This window comes from Podarcis erhardii (genome assembly GCF_964252035.2).
Source record: "Podarcis erhardii genome assembly, chromosome: 3".
NCBI classification, from domain to species: Eukaryota; Metazoa; Chordata; class Lepidosauria; order Squamata; family Lacertidae; genus Podarcis; species Podarcis erhardii.
The window spans coordinates 42,778,862-42,796,953 of record NC_138507.1 but is presented as its reverse complement, the minus strand read 5'-3'; the positions used below and the strand labels follow the sequence as shown (position 1 = coordinate 42,796,953).

Sequence of the window (18,092 nt, the reverse complement as noted above, 5' to 3'; positions counted from 1 at the left end):
CTCAAACATAATGTTATGCCCAATATCCTGTGCCCATTTTATCATAGCCGATTTAACCATTTCGTCTTGTGTGTTCCATTTTAGCAGCAAGTTATACATTCTAGATAGTACCTTGGTTTTGGGTTCTAACAATTCTGTTTCTAACTTCGATTTCTCCACCTGGAACCCTAACTTTTTGTCATTTTTAAAAACTTCTTTAATCTGAGCATAATGTAACCAGTCTCGCACCTTATCCTTCATTTTCTCCAAACTCTGCAATTTCCAATTGTCTCCATCTTTTTCTAATAATTCCCAATATTTTGGCCATTTGGCCTCCATATTGGGTCTTTTTCGGGCCTTAGCCTCCAGAGGTGAGAGCCACCTTGGAGTTTTGTTTTCCAATAAGTCTTTATATTTCGTCCAGACATTGAACAGTGCTTTCCTGACAATATGGTTCTTAAAGGCCTTATTGATCTTAACTTTGTCATACCATAAGTATGCATGCCAACCAAAAGCATTGTTAAAACCTTCCAAATCCAGCACGTCAGTGTCTTCGAGAAGTAGCCAATCTTTTAGCCAGCAGAAAGCTGCGGCTTCATAGTACAACTTTAAGTCTGGCAGGGCAAAGCCACCTCTTTCTTTCGCATCTGTTAATATCTTAAACTTAATTCTGGGCTTTTTGCCCTGCCAGACAAATTTAGATATATCTTTCTGCCACTTCCGGAAGCACTCCGTTTTGTCCACAATCTGTAATGTTTGAAACAAAAACAACATTTTTGGCAATACATTCATCTTAATAGCAGCAATTCGGCCTAACAAAGAAAGCTTCAATTTTGTCCAACTATCCAAGTCTCTCTTAATTTCAGACCAACATTTTTCATAATTATCCTTAAATAGGCTCAGGTTTTTTACTGTTATGTTTACCCCTAGGTATTTTACTTTTTTAACCATAGTTAGTTCTGTTTCTCTCTGAAACCGTTCCGACTCTATATCTGTCAAATTTTTCCCCAACACTTTAGTTTTCTGTTTGCTTAATTTAAATCCCGCCACCCGACCAAAATCCTGTATCAATTGTAATACTCTTTTCGTACTAGACTCTGGCTCCTGCAGGGTCAAAACTAGGTCATCTGCAAAAGCTTTCAATTTATATTGTTTCGCTCCGACCTGAATCCCTTCCACCAACCGGTCCCCTCTGATCAAGTTCAAGAGCACCTCCAGAACCGAAATAAATAACAAAGGGGAAATCGGGCAGCCTTGTCGTGTTCCTTTTTCAATTTTGAACTCTTCTGTAACCACATTGTTAACTATCAGTTTGGCCTTTTGTTCTGAATATATTGCGTCAATCCCATTCTCAAACCCCCGTCCCACTCCCATTTCATTCAAATTTCCCTTCATAAATTTCCAAGAAATATTGTCAAAGGCCTTCTCCGCATCTATGAAAATTAACACTGCTTTTGTATTTATGTCTGTTTGCAAAAGTTCCAAAACGTCAATAATGTTCCTAGTATTTGCAAACATATGTCTACCTGGGAGAAAGCCTGCCTGGTCTTTATGAATTACTTCATTAAGCACTCTTTTGAATCTACTTGCCAAAATGTCTGCAAATATTTTGTAATCCACATTCAAAAGGGAGATGGGACGATAGTTTTTGAGTTGTGTCTTTTCAGCTTCAGATTTTGGTATCAATGTGATAAAGGCTTCCTTCCACGATTCCGGCGCCTTCTTCCCTTCCATAATTTCATTACAGACCTCCATCATTGGTTGGGTCAGATAGTCTTTTAATGTCTTGTAATACTTGGAGGTCAAACCGTCTGGCCCTGGAGATTTGCCCAGTTGCATGTTCTGAATAGCTTGTTCAATCTCTTGTTGTGTTATTTTGTTGTTCAGGATTAATCTGTTTTTTTGTGACAACTTTGTTAATCCATTTCTTTCCAGAAATTGTTTAATCTCAACCTCATCTTGCGGCCCTTGAGTGTATAATTTTTTAAAGTATCTCTGGAAGCACTTTCTAATTTCCATGGGGTTCTGGATATTTCTTCCTTCAATTTCTAGGTTTGTAACTGTATTTAATTTCTGTCTCTTCTTCAACTGCCAAGCTAGCAGTTTTCCACATTTATTTGCCGATTCAAAAGTTTTTTGTTTCATTAATTTAATCTTCCATTCTATTTCTTGGTTTATCAATTTAGAATATTGGGCTTGATATAGTTTAATTTCTCTCAGAATCGGCTGTGACTTCGGGTTTGATCTTAATTTCTTCTCCAATTCTTTAATTTTCTGCAAAATCTTATCTTTCCTTTCATTTTGTATTCTTTTCTTTACAGTGTTCTGTTGTATCAAGAACCCCCTCATCACAGCTTTGCTTGCGTCCCAGATAGTTCTTTTTTCCACCGTAGTGTTCATATTTATTTCAAAATAATCCTTCAAAGTTTTTTGGGCCTTCTTGACAATCTCCTGATCTCTAAACAAGCTATCATTCATCTTCCATCTAAAGGAGCCGGTTGGCAATAGTGTCATATCCATCTTCAGCGCATTATGGTCGGAGCAGGTCTTTGGGCAGATTTCCACTTTTCTGACCTTGGGTGCCAGACCTCTAGATATCCATATTTGGTCGATTCTTGTCCAAGTCAGTTGGGCTTCAGAGAAGAATGTTCCCTCTCTTCCCAGGGGGTTCTTAGTTCTCCAAATATCAATCCAGTCCATATTGTCAGCCATTTCAAAAAAGGTCTTTGGTAGTCTGCCGTCTTTTGTAACGTTTTGATTTTGTGACTTATCCATGTTTGTCGATACGACCCCATTCATATCTCCCATCATAATGATGTTGTTGTAGTCCAGATAGTCCAGCATAGTCTCATGCAACTTCTTGTAAAATTCCGATTTCCCGTCATTTGGTGCGTAGATTCCTAATATCAGAATCTTTTCTCCTTGATGTTGTATCTCAATTCCTAATATTCTTCCATGTTCATCTTTGAATAAGAATTTAGGTGACAGGCTCTCTTTTGCATATATCACCACTCCTCGCTTCTTTACTCTGTCCGAAGATATAAATTCTTGGCCAAGTCTTTTGTTTATTAACACCTTTCTATGGAGCCTAGTCACGTGTGTTTCTTGTAAGCAGATAATATCCAATTGTTCTTTTTTTAGTATATGAAAAAATTTTCTCCTTTTTTCCGGGATATTGCAGCCATTAATGTTCCAACTCAAAAGTTGCAGAGACATCCTGAATAAATCTGGTTATTTTTCAAGGGGTGGTATCTTGTTCAGAGAATCTTCAGAGTCCAAGGGTGCAGATACCTCTGGTGTTTCAGGCCCTGGAAGTTGGTCAATTCCTTTGTGGAGGTCCTCTCCGTATACGTTCAGAAATTTATCTCTGTCTTCCGATGTTCTGATTTTGATCTTCTTCCCTCTAAAGGTAAAAGATAGTCCTTGAGGAAATTCCCACCTAAAGATGATTGAATTCTTCCTTAGTAGTCTTGTCAACTCCAAATAGTCAGATCTAAGATCTAGCAGTTGTTTAGGAATATCCTTGTAGATCTCAATTCTTTTGTCCAAAATGTCCAGTGACTTTCCGTAGTGTAGGCCCAAAATCTTATCCCTTTCCTCCTTTGACCTCAATATTATCAAACAGTCTCTGGGCTTCTCTTTCTTTAGAAGTCTTCCGAGCCTAAAAGCTGAAACAATTTTAAAGTCCTTTTCCTCTAAACTCCAAAATTTGGAGAATTCTTTAGTCAGAAACTCAGCTAGGTTGCCTTCTTCCACTTCTGGTATTGCTCTTATCCTTAAATTGCTCTCCCTGTTCCGCAGTTCAAGCATGGACAAATAGGTCTGATGTTCGCCTACTTGCTTGCAGAGTGGTCTTACCTCTTGTTCTAAATTTTCAAGTTTTTGGCTGGTATCTTCAGCCAATTTCCGATTTTCCCCTGCAGCCTCCTTCAATTCTCCGATTGCTTGAGTATTCTGTGCGACTTGTCCAGATAATTTATTTAAACATTCTATGTTCTGCTCAATTTTATATGTTTGCTCATCAGCTTTCTTGTCCAAAGATTCTACTTTCTTATCCAAAGATTCTAATTTTTCAAAAATTTTCTCTAAAATAGTAGTGCTTGCCCCTGAGGCCATATCTTCCAGTTGTAATTCCTCAGTTTCTCCCTCCCCTGCCCGTGGCAGAGAAACAGTTTCGACCTCAGAGGGCAAAGTAGGCACAGATGATCTACGTGCCTGTGAGGCTGCGGTTAAAGTTGTCAAAGTTGTTTGTTTAGTTCTTCCTCTCCTTCTTGTACCACTCATTCCAAAGTTATCTAAAATTCAAGGTCAAGCTGAGTTGTTCCCATGAGAAAGCCCCGGCACAGATGGTCACAGTCAATAAGGGGCCGGGAAAAAGAAAGTAAAATAAAAGTCACTGTTATAAATCCCAAATCCTCTAGGGGGAGTTTAAAATATTTCAGGGAAGAAATCAATTTCAATTAAAATAAAGTCAAATTTCTAAGTCCAAGAACCTTCAATAAAAAGATTTTTCAGCAGAGTTAAGGTTTAGTACAACAACAGTATTTCTGATGGTGTAAGCTGGTAATCCAAATGCTTCAAAATAACAAGTTCAGACTCTCTCAGATTGTTTCAAAGTTCAGATTCAAAGTATCCAAGCTGCAAACTGCAAGCTGACAGCTCAGTTTCTCAGGCAGTTCCAGCGCCTGGGGTTTTTAGTTAAAATGTAGCTCCAAAGGGAGAAAGATTAAAATATAACTAAAATTCATAAGAGTCCAGCACATGAGGTTATTTATTCCACTTAAAATAAAGTTCAATGGGTGCTCAGATCAAATAGTTTAAAAGGTCTCTCTTTGCCTCCACTCCTCCACGCTCTTTGCGTTCAAGTTCAATGGGAGCGGAAGACGGACTTCCTGTTTTTCGTCAATCCGCTTTCAGCCAAATTTAATGTTTTAAAGTCCCGAATTACATACAGTCAGTTGTTTACTCACGGGTTGTTGTTTTTAAAGCATAAATTTCAGGAAGAAAGGTCAGCGCTCACTGGCAACAGCTACGCGGCTTCACTCCGCCGATTGCGGAACGACCCACAGCGCCGCAGCCTCCTCCGCGATCCGGAGCCCCTTACGAGGCTCCCTCAACGTTTCGGTGGCCGCTTCTGGCGCCCGCCGGGTCCCGGGACCGCAGGCTTCTGCTGCCTGCGGTTTTCCGTTTTTGGGTCTCCGCTGCGCCGTAGCGGACGACCCTTTCTCGTGCGGAGCTTCCCTTCCCGTTAGGAAAGGGCAGCCATTACCCTTCGCGCCGCCTCCGGAAGCTGTTTAGCCATTATGTCTATGTTATAAATAGTTCCAGTCGCTACCTTCAACAACAATTTTTGGTACCCTCGCCCATCTGACTGGGTTGCTCCAGCCACTCTGAGTGTCTTCCAACATATATAAAAACATAATACAACATTAAACATTAAAAAACTTTCCTATACAGGGCTACCTTCAAATATTTTCTAAATTTGTGTAATTAATTATCTCCTTGACATCTGATGGGAGGATGTTTATTTATTTTGGTTTTATGTGGACTATGTATATTGTCATCAGATTCTGTTTGATAACACTGTGTTTTGCAGAATTTTGAATAAAAATAGAAAAAGAGAGTAAACTATCAGGATCACTTAAAAGAATGCAAATGAGACACAAAATTGCTTTGTTTTGCCACTATTAAACCATTACTTTATAATCACTAAACAAAAAACCAGACAATGTTTATATTGTAGCAAAACTGCTATGTTTCAGAACTTTTAACACAGCTATATTCAGACATTAAAATGTCTTGCAAATTTACTGTGTCATATCCACAGAAAAACCTTGAATTGCTTTATAGAAGCTCTTTAAACACTGTTCTTTGGAGAACAGATGTTGATGCATCACCTTGTTCTTGTATGCTCTGTGTTCTTTGCTAGTTCTGCTAGCAGTGCTCACTTGAAAATGCCGGACATTGATGCCGTTTTGCCTTTGTGCTACACATCCACTCCTATTTATCAGCTTTGCATTGTTTCTGGAGTTTTGGTGCCAAGTGAATAGAACACAAGCGTGATTTTTTCCAATCATGTCAGTCACTAGCCCCTGCCCCTATTCCTCTGAAATTTTGCACGCTCCTTTCTTAAAGGCACCTCTATGATATATGCCATTTTAAAAAGTAGTTGTTCACAAAACCACAGGGCATAAAGCAAACCACCTTTAGTTCTCTCTGTCCCCTCAATCGAGTTTACAGGTGGCTAATACACAAACCTTTGTCTGCAATTTGGCAGGTTTCTTACCTAGGCTTACCTAGCTAATCCTCATGTCTACAATTTTTAGACCAAGTGTACACAACACACTCCCATCCATTTGATCTAGGGAACCACCCAATAACAATGTCTCAGTCTTATGTAGATTGTCAGTTTATTGGCTCTTGTCCAGTCCATTACTAAGGCAAGACAACGGTCCAGTGTACCACGTCTTGGTTTCAGTATCTGGTCTAGGTACAAACTGTGGTTAGTAGTAACCATCATTTGCCTGAGTCAAGCAATGTGACATTTAACTATTTTTGACACCATGGCAGGGGTGGGGAGAAGAGCAGACTGTCTCAGTTCACAATGGCGCTCCTGATAATCAAATCATACTTTGAGAAGTTACTCCATGCTATGAGATTAGAGTAACTGCCTCACTTTGCATATTTAATTGTGCAACTTATTAAAATCAGCTTAAGTTTTTAAAAAAGATAATGACAAGCTAAGTAAGAAATTAGAATATATTTTCCTAAACTAAGCAACACAGGCGTGCTTTCTTAACAAGAAATGCACACACAGGACATTGTGAAATCTGGGAGAAAGTTATTTTAATAACTAGAGATGACAGTTTTGTATATGCAAAGGTTTAGTACTGTTCATTGTTAAACACAAAATGATGCATGTATTCAATGTTCATTTTCCATGCCCAATCCAAAACATTCATATTCTTTTCCATCTTCCACATGATTCAGTGACTAATTACATTTCTTATTTTTTAGCCTTGCTCTTCCACCCACGGTCCCTAATAATCCTTTAAACCACAGTGTTTATCATTTCAGGTAACCTGTCTTGCATTAACAGAGGAACATTCTCTGCTATCACTGAAATAAGATACGGAAGGACCTTGAGGTTTAAAAAAATGTCCATTTTTAACTCATGAATCGGAACTGTACGTCACATTAATTATTATTAACATCTGGAGTTTTAATGTCAAGGTTTTAGTTTTCCTCTTGCAAATCCACAGCAACCTTTAATTTCACGGTACAGTTAACCTGTGAGCAAGGATGATCACAAGACCAAGTTATGCTACAAAAACACAACCATAACACAAATAACACAGTCAATGCAGAAACAAGATCTATTTTAGAATACAAAAATAAATTTTAAGCCACTATAAACTTCACTCTGCTCAATCTTCAATGAACAATAGAAACCCAATATTTATCTCTCAGATGCCCACCCATACCACATCTAATACAATTCTTTATCAAAATAAATCCTCAATCATTAGTTTCCCCCTATGATGTTCTTTCCTTTCTCCTAAAGGCTATCCCTGCCATGCAGGACATTTTTAATTGTGTTTATTATGGTTTTATCATAATTTTAGTTGTATTCTTACATAAATAAACTTAAGCCCAACCCCTATTTGGCAAGAGGCCTCAATTCAAGATTTAATATTGTGCTAACTAAATTTCTAGTGTGAGCAGCACTATTCATAAACATACCATTTGTATGTACTGTAGATGGTAATTAATAACAGCCTGGAAATTAATGCAAACTTCATTCAGACCATTATAACTAAGGGACTAAACTCTTAAAGTACTTCAAAACCTTGGTAACCCTGAAAGTGTCAAGGACACCATCTCAAACATTATGTCAGTCTTCCCAGACTCTATGGGTTGTATCCGACGAAGCTGTCCAATTTGCACAAGGATTTCCACTTCTACAATGAAAATTCTCCTCCCTCTCCTTGTACCCCGCTAAAATGTTCTGGAGGGTGGGGAAACCCCTGTAACAGATTTTTGGGAAGAAGGGGAAGGAGGAGGAATCTGCCTTTGCATGAATAGCACAACTCTATGTCAGTATTTCATTTTAAATTGTGTTTTTATTACTTGAAGTGTTTGCCACCTGGTCCTTTGGGAAGAAATGTGAGATATGCACTTAATAAGTAAAATAAAAATAAAATATTCAATTAATTCCCAGATTTCCACACATTAAATAGCTTTGCAAGCAATTATTGGGGTGTGGCAAACATCACCATCCTGCTTCTCTTAAGACAAAGGAAGATTACAAATACAAAGCAAAATCAAATTCTTTACATGCCTTCCCATCATGCCAGATGAGCACTTAAACTGTTTTCCAACCACTGCTTCCCAAAGGAGGCAGTAGGAGCATCCGTCATATCTCTGCTATGCATGTCTTCATACTCCCATTAAGCCCAAGTAGTCCTTAAAGAAGAAGGGAAAGAAAATGGCCCTTGCAGCCATGTAACACGGCAGTGACAAATCTTAATATTTTGTATGCAGGTAGCTCTGTGCCATGCCAATTAAATGCACGGGTAGCATTTTTATTTATTTTTGCCTTAATTCGTGCATGCAACCAGCTGATCCAGCTGAACACATGGATCACTGATGAACTGATATGGGGAGCGCGAAACTTACTTTAAAGATGAGACGAAACACCAAGGAAGTATTGAACACATGATTACACTAGAGCTAAATAGTTTGCCCTCTGGATGCTTGCCATGGTAAGCATTAACTCACAAATCTTAAAATATGGGTGCTTCCACAAGAAAGCTGTACCATAGAATAATTGACTCAAAAGTAATGGTGCATTTCTTTTTCTACGTCATTAATGATCACGTATAAACTAACCACTATACATGGAATTACGAAGAATTTTCTTCTCTAACTTGCATTCTCTAATGCCATTCCTCATGGAGAGAAGAGATTTAAAAATGCTGTATCTTAGACACCATGAAGGTGGAATAATTGGGCAACAAACGTAAAACTATTGTCTATACAGTTGATTCACAACTTGCACAGGGGTTAGGTTCCAGGGACTGTGTGTAAAGCTGAAATTGCACATAGTCAGAACAACCCCAGAACCAGCCCCTGTATAACTATCTCTACCTTTCTGGAACCAGTACACGAAGTGGGCTTTCCCCCCGTGCAAGGCATAAAACTTTTAAGCTCTCTGCTTATTTCCAATTCTCTGTCTTCCCATTTCCACTTAATACAGGAAGATATAACAATTGGTAAATAAGGATACATTCACACTTTTATTTTATAGTAAGAACTAATTTAAATAGACATAACTGTCAACTTCTAAAGTTGGTTAGTATCTCTCAGTTCACAAGTCTTTTCATGTAGCTGTAGCCTACCTGACAGTGTGTGAGGATTTCTGCAAATTCACCTTCACCTAATGATTATACTACGTGTTGGACAGGGGGCAGAAACTGAAGTGCAGAAGTGCCTTATCCTGCAAAGAATTAATAGCAGGGTTGGAGAACCTTTCGAGCTCAAAAACCACATTCCCTTGTGATGAATCACTCAAAGACTGCATGGGGCAAAAGCAAGCAGACTAATGGATGCAACTCTTAGCTTTGTACAGTAGCCTACATTTCAGCCTACATTTCCTTTGTAAACTTACCCTCATCCTGATCCAGAGGCTCTTGGGAAAGGATACTAGAAAGAACTGGATTCTCCCAAGTCCCATTTTCTTGAGCAAGAAGAGATAAGAAATGCAATTGGCAGCTGCCACTTTCCATCAATTTTGTGTGTGCCATCTAGGAAAAAAAACACCAAAGTAGTTTTAACAAGTATATGTACATCAAATTACATAAAACTCATACTAGCTCTTGGGCTTTTAATAATCAAACGTTTAAGTAATTTTTACTAAGCACGTTGCCACAGTTGACATGAAGAACAAAGTGGAAGCCAATTTTAAATTAAATATACATTCATATCAGCATGCCTTTTTGAACAAGGATATTGCAGTACACTGAAAACATTGTGAAAAAGAGCTTCTTTTAGTTTTTATAGTTTCTCTCTGCCACTTCTATTTGCTCTTTTGAACTGTGACCATTTACAATGCCTTTATCACACTGCATGATAGGAGAAGAGGGAACATGTTTAAGTTGAAGGATGCTGTTCTAAACAGAGAGCTGTTGTTTGAAGCTGACTTGTTTAGCAACTGCAATTTTCAACTATGATTCCTGGTTCCTAAGCTAGGATTCCTGGATGTGCAGGAGAAGCAAAGGGAAACATACAAGTCCAACTCTTTGCTCTGGCTTGCTGAGTCTCATCCACCTAGCTCTAAATCACAGCTTAAAAGTATTTGGTGTGAGTCAACCCAAAATGAATGTTAGCTCTGAAAATAAGACAGTGCCCTGTCACCTTCTGTCGGAGTTTAACTGCTAATTTTCTAAGCTCTATTATCTTTTCAATTGAATAATAATACCAGAAAAAGCTACCAAGCGCTCACATACTCTTCTATTCAGGCACCAGTGTACTAGGTATGCAATCACAGCATTGAATGATAGGAAGCTGGCAATCATATGGTATTCCTCAGCCAACCACAGATGAAGAAAGGGAATGCAGCTTCATACAGCAGAAGCGTCTCTGTAGGCTAAAAAAATGGAATTCCTAGTCCATCTACCAGACACAGTACTCTCTTCTGTTTGAGAGCTTTGAAAGCATTCTGTGCAAACCAAACTAAATATGTTAAAAGATGGGAGAAAAGAGATGAAAGGAGTCATATCCTTTTAAAGCTGTGTGACAGGTAGGAATTCAATAAATGCAACAGTGGGTTACAGTCACACCTTTTAAATTTCTGCCTGATACGCCACCTTTTAAAAGGCATGGGTGGCTTCTCCAGTTGATGATCAATGCTGTACTGTACAAGGAATTTCAAAGGATATTCCAAGTCCTGTCTGGTGGACCCTGTATAAAATCTTCACTTCACATCTGTAGAGTGCAGGCTCTAATACTGAAGAGTAAAAGCGAAGCACTTCCCATTAATTTTCTGGCCACATAATCATATCTTTGTACCATTCCTCCTAATTCCAAATTACAATCTTCCCCGTTTCTCTGTTAAATTGAATAAACTGAGCAGGGATTGAAATGGGTCTCTAAACTATGTGAGCTGGATAGCATCATGAGAAAAGAACACTGAGTTTTCAAAGTGTTCACTGCTATCTGCCTTTCGCAACTCACTTCCAATCATACTTTTCTTTTTAAAAAAACAAACTAACAAGCCTACAACTTAAGGGGTTATGCTAACAGATCATGAAGCAGGATCATACACTAAGCAAAATAACTTGGTGGGATAGAAAGCATACTTTTTAAATAAGGTAACACAATCAAAGAGAGTTCTTGCACTATTTTGTTCATATTTTTATACAGATTTATGTATGTCAATACTATTCTTGTTCAGACTATGGATTATGATAAGAACTGTGGAGTGCTTCAAATTTTCAATTCTCCTCTATCACAAAGTTTATTTACCTCGCCAAAACACAAGGGGTGAGTAGCTATGTGACTTACCTGAAAAAATGGAAGGCTACTAAACTAAACCAGACTTTACATCTGAACAATTTTTCCCTGGCAGAACTATAAACCATCTTCTCACTGAGATTTGGATCACAATAAATATGAGAGACTGACACACAACAGAACTCATCATTGTAGGAGAAACAGGAGGCACCAAACATTATATATTTATGACTCCAGATGAATAGGTTGGTTAAGAAACCAAATTCTTACCTGAATAAAGGACTGAAACTCTTTCCATTGGTTTTCAGGCAGTTCAAGAGGCAGGGATAGCAGAAGTTCAGCATAGCTTCTGAAAATGTAAGAAAGTTTGCAAGTTAATTTCTCACTGCTCATAACATGAGTGGGGAACCTCCAGTACACAGGCCTAATTGGGTCTGACACAGATCCTAATTTGGCCCATGAGGTAGCGTCCCACAAACCACATTCACCTTATGTCATATGTGATGTCAGCTATGGGGCAAGTATTCCCAGTGCCAATAATAAGGTGTCTGTAATTGCCAGTGAGCTGATTGGTGGTAAATGATCACCTTTAAACTTCGACTGGTATCAATCACTTGATGCTGTTATGATGTCAGGAAATTGGCAGTGGTCCCACCTGTCAAAGCTGGCCAGCATGCAATGTTCAAAATCAACTAGTGCCAGGCGCTTTTTGTGACTAGTGCGGGCCCAACTGCAACCACGTGGAGATCTCTGGATACCAGGTTGGAAACTGACATTTCCATCTGGCTGGCCTGTCCAGCTTTCTTAAGCAGGTAAGCAGAAGAGCTTATTTACTGCATTTATATCCCACCTTTTTCTCCAAGGAGTACATGGTGTGCCCCCCCCCCACAGTTAAACCCTACAACAAGCCTGTGAGGTAGGTTAACAGGCTGTGACTGGCCCAAAGTCACCCAGCTTCATTACTGAGTTGGTATTTGAACCCTGATCTCCCAGGTCCTAGTCCAACACTAGCTGAATCTAGTCCCATTTCTTCTCACCAATGTATTAAAGATGTAAGTCAGGCCCTCATTTACTATCTAAAAGAACTATCCATCACCATATACAGCATTATGTTCCAAAGTAGCTTGAAAATATCAAACAAGTGTACATAAAACTAATTATAGTATACTCACAGTGCTAAGCGTTCAAGCACCAAGGCTACATTTTCACATTCAGAGGTAAGGTAAGATCGCACTTTAACATAACTGTGGATAGCCTCTGTGTATACCTCCAGCAAAGGCAAGGGATCCTCAGATGTCTTCCAATTTTCTGCATATTCAAGAAGTGTCTGTTGAGAAAACATGAAGATGGAATAATCAAGACTGGAGTCCATTTTTCCATTTTATTCACTGATACGAGACGACACATTCACCATTTTGTCCTCAACATTATACTGTACATTTTTAGAATCTACCAAATGAATGACTTTTCTCTTCCATGTCCCACCAAAGAGCATAAGAGAAGGAACATTTATGTGCTTTGAACCTCAATATGTTGCAAAGCACTGTGCTGACATACCAGACACAGCAAACCTGAGACACAAATGGGATTGAGAGACTGCACATCACAGCTGCTCTGCACCACTATTAATGCAACAACTCCAACACAAAGCTGCAAGCATGTGGCATCCTATTCCCTGGCTGGTAGCTGTTGCAACTGCTGCAATCAGCCACAGACATATTACCAGTTGTTGCACAGCAACTGGGATGTGATTCTCTAATCCCAATTATGGTAGCAGGTACTTAAGAACACTATATTCGGGCAACATGTCACTCACCCTCATAACAGCTCCATTGGACAAGCAGAAAAGACTGGATTTCTGATCTAGTGCTACAACTCTACAGGGAATTTTGTGAGTTGGAAAATGACCTATTAGCCTTACCTTAGGGAAGAGAGACAGAGGAGAGTAGAAACACTAAGAAATATCTCTTGCACTTGCTTTTGGAAGAGTTCATTATTTCCTGATGAGACCAGTGTATGCAACTATGCATGTAATTGTGTATTTTGTTACTCAGCTTTCGTCAGCCAATTTGTAATAGTACAGAGCTATGCAGAGCACAAAAATTCCATTTTGGAGAGAGGCTTTGAGGTACATGATGTTCAAGCTTTCAGTCAAGCATAGCTGGGCCTGGAGTGACAGAAAACTGTGCAGAAAACTCACAGCTCACTCAACATGATATGTAGAAGATAAATAAACCCTCTGTGTACTATCTAACCCCCTCTGGCTTCTGAGATTTCCAGGTACTGCCTAGCTGTAGAATGATTTTTAAAAATGTCCTTCTCTTTAACAAAGCAATAAAGCTTAAAAAAATGTATGCACTGAAATGTGATGCATGTTTACTCAAAAGCAAGTCCCACTGAATGGAACTTACTCCTATTTATGGGTGCATAGAAATGCAGATCTAGACTTGGTAATGTTAGAGCTAAACTTGGTAATGTTACTGTAGACAAGGGGTATCTTCAAATTCTGCCTAATGATTGGTACTGTGCCATGAGCAAGTGAGACTATTCTATATACAATTAAAAATGAAATATTAATCATAATGATTTTTGTCTCCTAATCCACTAGAATAGCAGGAGGATAGGAATAACTCCAGAGACACAAATATAAATCACAAAGAATTCTCCTAGCACAGATAACAATGAACGCTTTGCCAGTGAGGCACACTCAAATGAAAATCTTAATTATTATGTTTCCATGACCTTTTTGTTTTGTTGCCCAAAACTAATATGTCACAAAGAACTACATGTTGTCAACTGAACTTTGCATGAATTCTGGGGGATATTAGAATATTTTGTCAACTAGTGTGAAGAATCATTTAATTCTAAAAAACCAGAGTTACCAAATGGGAAGTAACCCTTATGAACATTATAGATTGATGTCATGAAACAGAGGCTTCAATTGGAAAAGGAACAGTAGCTTAAGGGAGAACCCAAAGGAGAATATTTCTACATAGAGAATAATATATGCACATCGTATTGGACCTTTTCTTCAAAGAATCAGAAGTGTAACAGAAAGCATGTATTATCTATTAACATGCAATAATTTATACATGATAAATTTCATTTTACATTACTAATACATCTGAGCAGGATCACTAAGGGAGGAGGTATCAAACACCTGTGAATAAGGACAAATCTGGCCCTCTATTCCCTTTCTTTATGAGAGCTGGGCCAATTGTTCCAAAGCAGTACTGCCAAGTGCAAATTCAGAGTCACTATGGACTTTTGCACCCAAAGAATTTCCCTGAGACTGTGAGAAGGACAACCTGGCTTCTGCTAATGTCAGAACTAAGGATCGCCAGGTTGCCACACCATGTCTATCTGTTCAAAAACACCAGTAAGGAAAGATCACCTAACCTCAACTGGATATAAATGCCTGATTACAACTAATCAATTTATTTTGGCATTGTTAAATTGATCTCCCTCCTTTACCTTTTCCCTCCAGTCCCCTTCCCTTGTACGTCTTGTCTTTCTAGTTTGTAAGTCTGAGGGCAGGGCCAGTATCTAACATTTGATTGATGTAAGCCATTTTGGGATACAATATTTGTCTGAAAAGCGAAATAAAAATATAATTAAATAATTACATTAATTAATACATTAAAGACACCAGGTGAGTTCAACCCTGGAAATCATTTTCACTTGTTAAAGCACCATCACATTGTGGTGGAGAGTTTTTGATGAGTTCCTTTCTAACTAGGCAGGCCTGTGTCTGCCCTGCCACTACAACGAAGATGCAAGGACTTGAGAGAATACAAAGGCAGGTAAAAGGAAAGCCCCCTTTAATTTTACACTGTATACAATTCTTTATCCAAGCTTCTATAAAGCTAAGAAGTACTCGACTCTCCCAAATTTCTTTGATTGCAACAGAGGCATAGCTAAAATATAGACTGCCTTTTAGCTAGATGTAACATCTTTCATAAACACCCATCACAAAATTTCTTTAAAAATTGAAGGATAAATTAAGTATTAGAAAAAGGGGGGAGACTATCAATTGAAATGCTATACATTTTCCTACTATTATATTCTGGCATTACTGTGAGCCAGTTTGAGCACACCTTATCACAGAAAGGGGCATGAATAAGGCCTGATACATTTTAGAAATACATAAACTGAAGCCTTCAATGGCTTGAGGCATGCTCAAAAAGAGTGTCAAGCATGCCTCCCTTTCTCTCAAAAATGCACAATTTCAAATCTCAATTAAGATATATGATCAAGAGACAATGAGCTGATGTATGGGAGCTCAACTACACTGTTGATTTATTCACTCCTGCTTTCAGGAGTTCTCAATAGGCAAAAAGGAACATCTTATTCTTTCTAGCTCAAGTATAATGCATAATGTCAAAGAAGATGGGAATTTAGTCTATGACAGTTGGTGTACGGAAATTTTTATCCTAGACAAGCAAGAGAGGACCAGCCTGTAGGAATACTGGGACCTTTTTTCATTGTTATTGTTAAATGGCACTGATGCAAACTATGGTTAACAAAAAACGAGGATGCTTCATCCTTTGGTTGACAAAGGATCTTAATTTGTTAACCACTGCTTGCACCTGTGAACTTGCAACACAAAAACATGGGAAATGATGGGATGGTTTTAAATGGTTTGACAGAGGTGAGGAGTAAATCCTAAGCCTGACTCTCTATTGACTATGTATACAGAGGGACAAAACTGAATGTGATCCATTATTATAGGCCTAAATTTTAAAAAAACCTGACCTAGAAAAAAGAAACTTAATGACAATTAATTAAATTCCACCCAACACAGCGGGATTTTCTTTTGAGCAAACATGCACAGAAATAGAAAGCTGTCTTATACCAAGTCGGCCATACACACGAGTGGTAAGCAAAACACAAACCTTGGTTTACCACTCGTAGTTTAGGAAGAAACCAATCATGAGTTCAGACATAACATTAGGACCAAACTATGGCTTAGCAGCCAGAGTAAGACATTTCAACAGCATGCCACTTAGGTGAATGATACTTTAAGTGACACGAGAACCAGGCCAATATGTTATTTTTGTGTGCTTGTATCAAAAAGTATCTGTTTCAAACATGATTGTTTAAAGCAGTCCATGTCTTCCATTCAAATATAAGTTTTAAAGTAAGTGGATTTCTGGAATGACAGTTTCCCAATGAACAAATTGGCTGAAACAGACATTTGATGGGCAGGACATTTGTGGAAAGAGCAATAGTGTGTATCCTGAGCAAACACTACAAATACCGTGTTAGTTTAGGGTAACCTGATTTAATTGACAAAATCCAAGGGCAGTTAGAAAGATCGTTCAACCACAACAACACTGGCCCAAAGATACTCCGGAAACCCTGATCACTGGACTGACTCTTCCTAGGCTCGTCTATGGGGGTAACATATGAAGGGAGCCTTACGACTAAGCCTCCCGGTGCGCTACTGTGGGGCAGATGCGCGCTAGCTCCCATGGGCAAGCTGATGGTTATATTGAAATATTTGTGGCATAGGGGGAAACCGGGGCAGGACTTCCTTCTCTGGCACCTGGAGCACAACCGAGCGGGTGAGGGAGCCCCCATAGCCAGCCCCTTCCCCCGCTTCCTCCCGCTGGAAGAAGCCACCCTTCCCCTCCCCTCCCCTCCCTCCTTCACGCTCCGGCTTATTGCTGGGCCAGGGGCACGGGCTCTCCGCCGCCGCCGCCGCCGCCGCCATCAGCAGACAAAGGCCCCTCCAGACCCGAGGCGGCGGCAGCGGCGGCGGCAGCAGCAGCAAAACAAAGGGGCCGAGTCGAAGAGGGAGCCGCGTGGGGGGTGGGGAGCTGCCGGGAAGACAGGTTGTGGGGGGAGGGGATTGCGGGCCCGCGATGAACTCCCCTCCCGGCCAGGGGGGCGGGCCACTTTGCTCGCCCGCTCGCTCCCTCCCTCAGAGCCAGTTTCGAGGAGGAGGAGAGCAGCAGCAGCAGCGCGGCCCAGCTCCTTCCTGCTCCCGCTGGAGGAGGCGGCAAGGAGAGAGAGGACCCTCCCGCCTGCCCGCCCCGGCCCCGGCCCCGGCCCCGGCCTGACCTGGCAGAGCTGCTGACAGTACTCGGCGGCCGCCTCCACGGCGGGCTCCCGGCTCTCCCGCAGCCCCGTCTCCAGCTCCAGCAGCCGCCCCTTCAAGCGCCGCATATCCAGAGGGAGGAGGCCGCTCTCGCCGCCAGGGCCGTGGCTGCCGCTGTCCTGCTCGGCCTCCTCGTCCGCCATCTTCGCACCCCGCTCCGTCGCGTACGCAGCCCCCCTCCCCCCACCCTACCACTACCAACCACAACCAACCAACCGCCACAGCACTCGCGAGCCCTCCCTCAACGGCCCACCTACCCCCCCCCACTCAACTCTCCACACACACACGCGCGCGCGCGCGCAGGCGCGAGCCCCGTAAAAGGGGGGGTCACGTGATTACACAATACCACGTTCCGGGGAGGGGGAATCACGTGCGGGATCGAAGGGGAGGAGAGTTCGAACAGGCAGTTCGCCCGCTTTTTACCCGTCGTCCCCCCCCCCCGCCCCCACTAGCATTCGTAGAGGGGCTGGGAAACGTGGGCTAGTCCTGTCGCGTG

At 40.6% G+C, this 18,092-nt stretch overlaps 1 protein-coding gene across 2 annotated transcripts in view; it reads right to left on the bottom strand.

The window, feature by feature from the left end:
- The window catches only part of ZNF292 (zinc finger protein 292), a 35,515-nt gene extending 17,658 nt beyond the window's left edge, over positions 1-17,857 (bottom strand). Inside the window, exons 1-5 of one of the 2 annotated variants that reach the window (XM_081856647.1) lie at positions 17,560-17,654; positions 14,968-15,083; positions 12,666-12,820; positions 11,764-11,842; positions 9,650-9,785 (exon numbers count right to left, since the gene is read on the bottom strand). In XM_081856647.1, the coding sequence (XP_081712773.1) occupies positions 9,650-9,785 (136 nt within the window). In that variant the 5' untranslated portion in view covers positions 11,764-11,842; positions 12,666-12,820; positions 14,968-15,083; positions 17,560-17,654. Of the gene's footprint in view, positions 1-9,649; positions 9,786-11,763; positions 11,843-12,665; positions 12,821-14,967; positions 15,084-17,559 lie in introns of both variants that reach the window. The other variant, XM_081856646.1, reaches the window with a different exon arrangement.
- Positions 17,858-18,092: the final 235 nt, after the last annotated feature.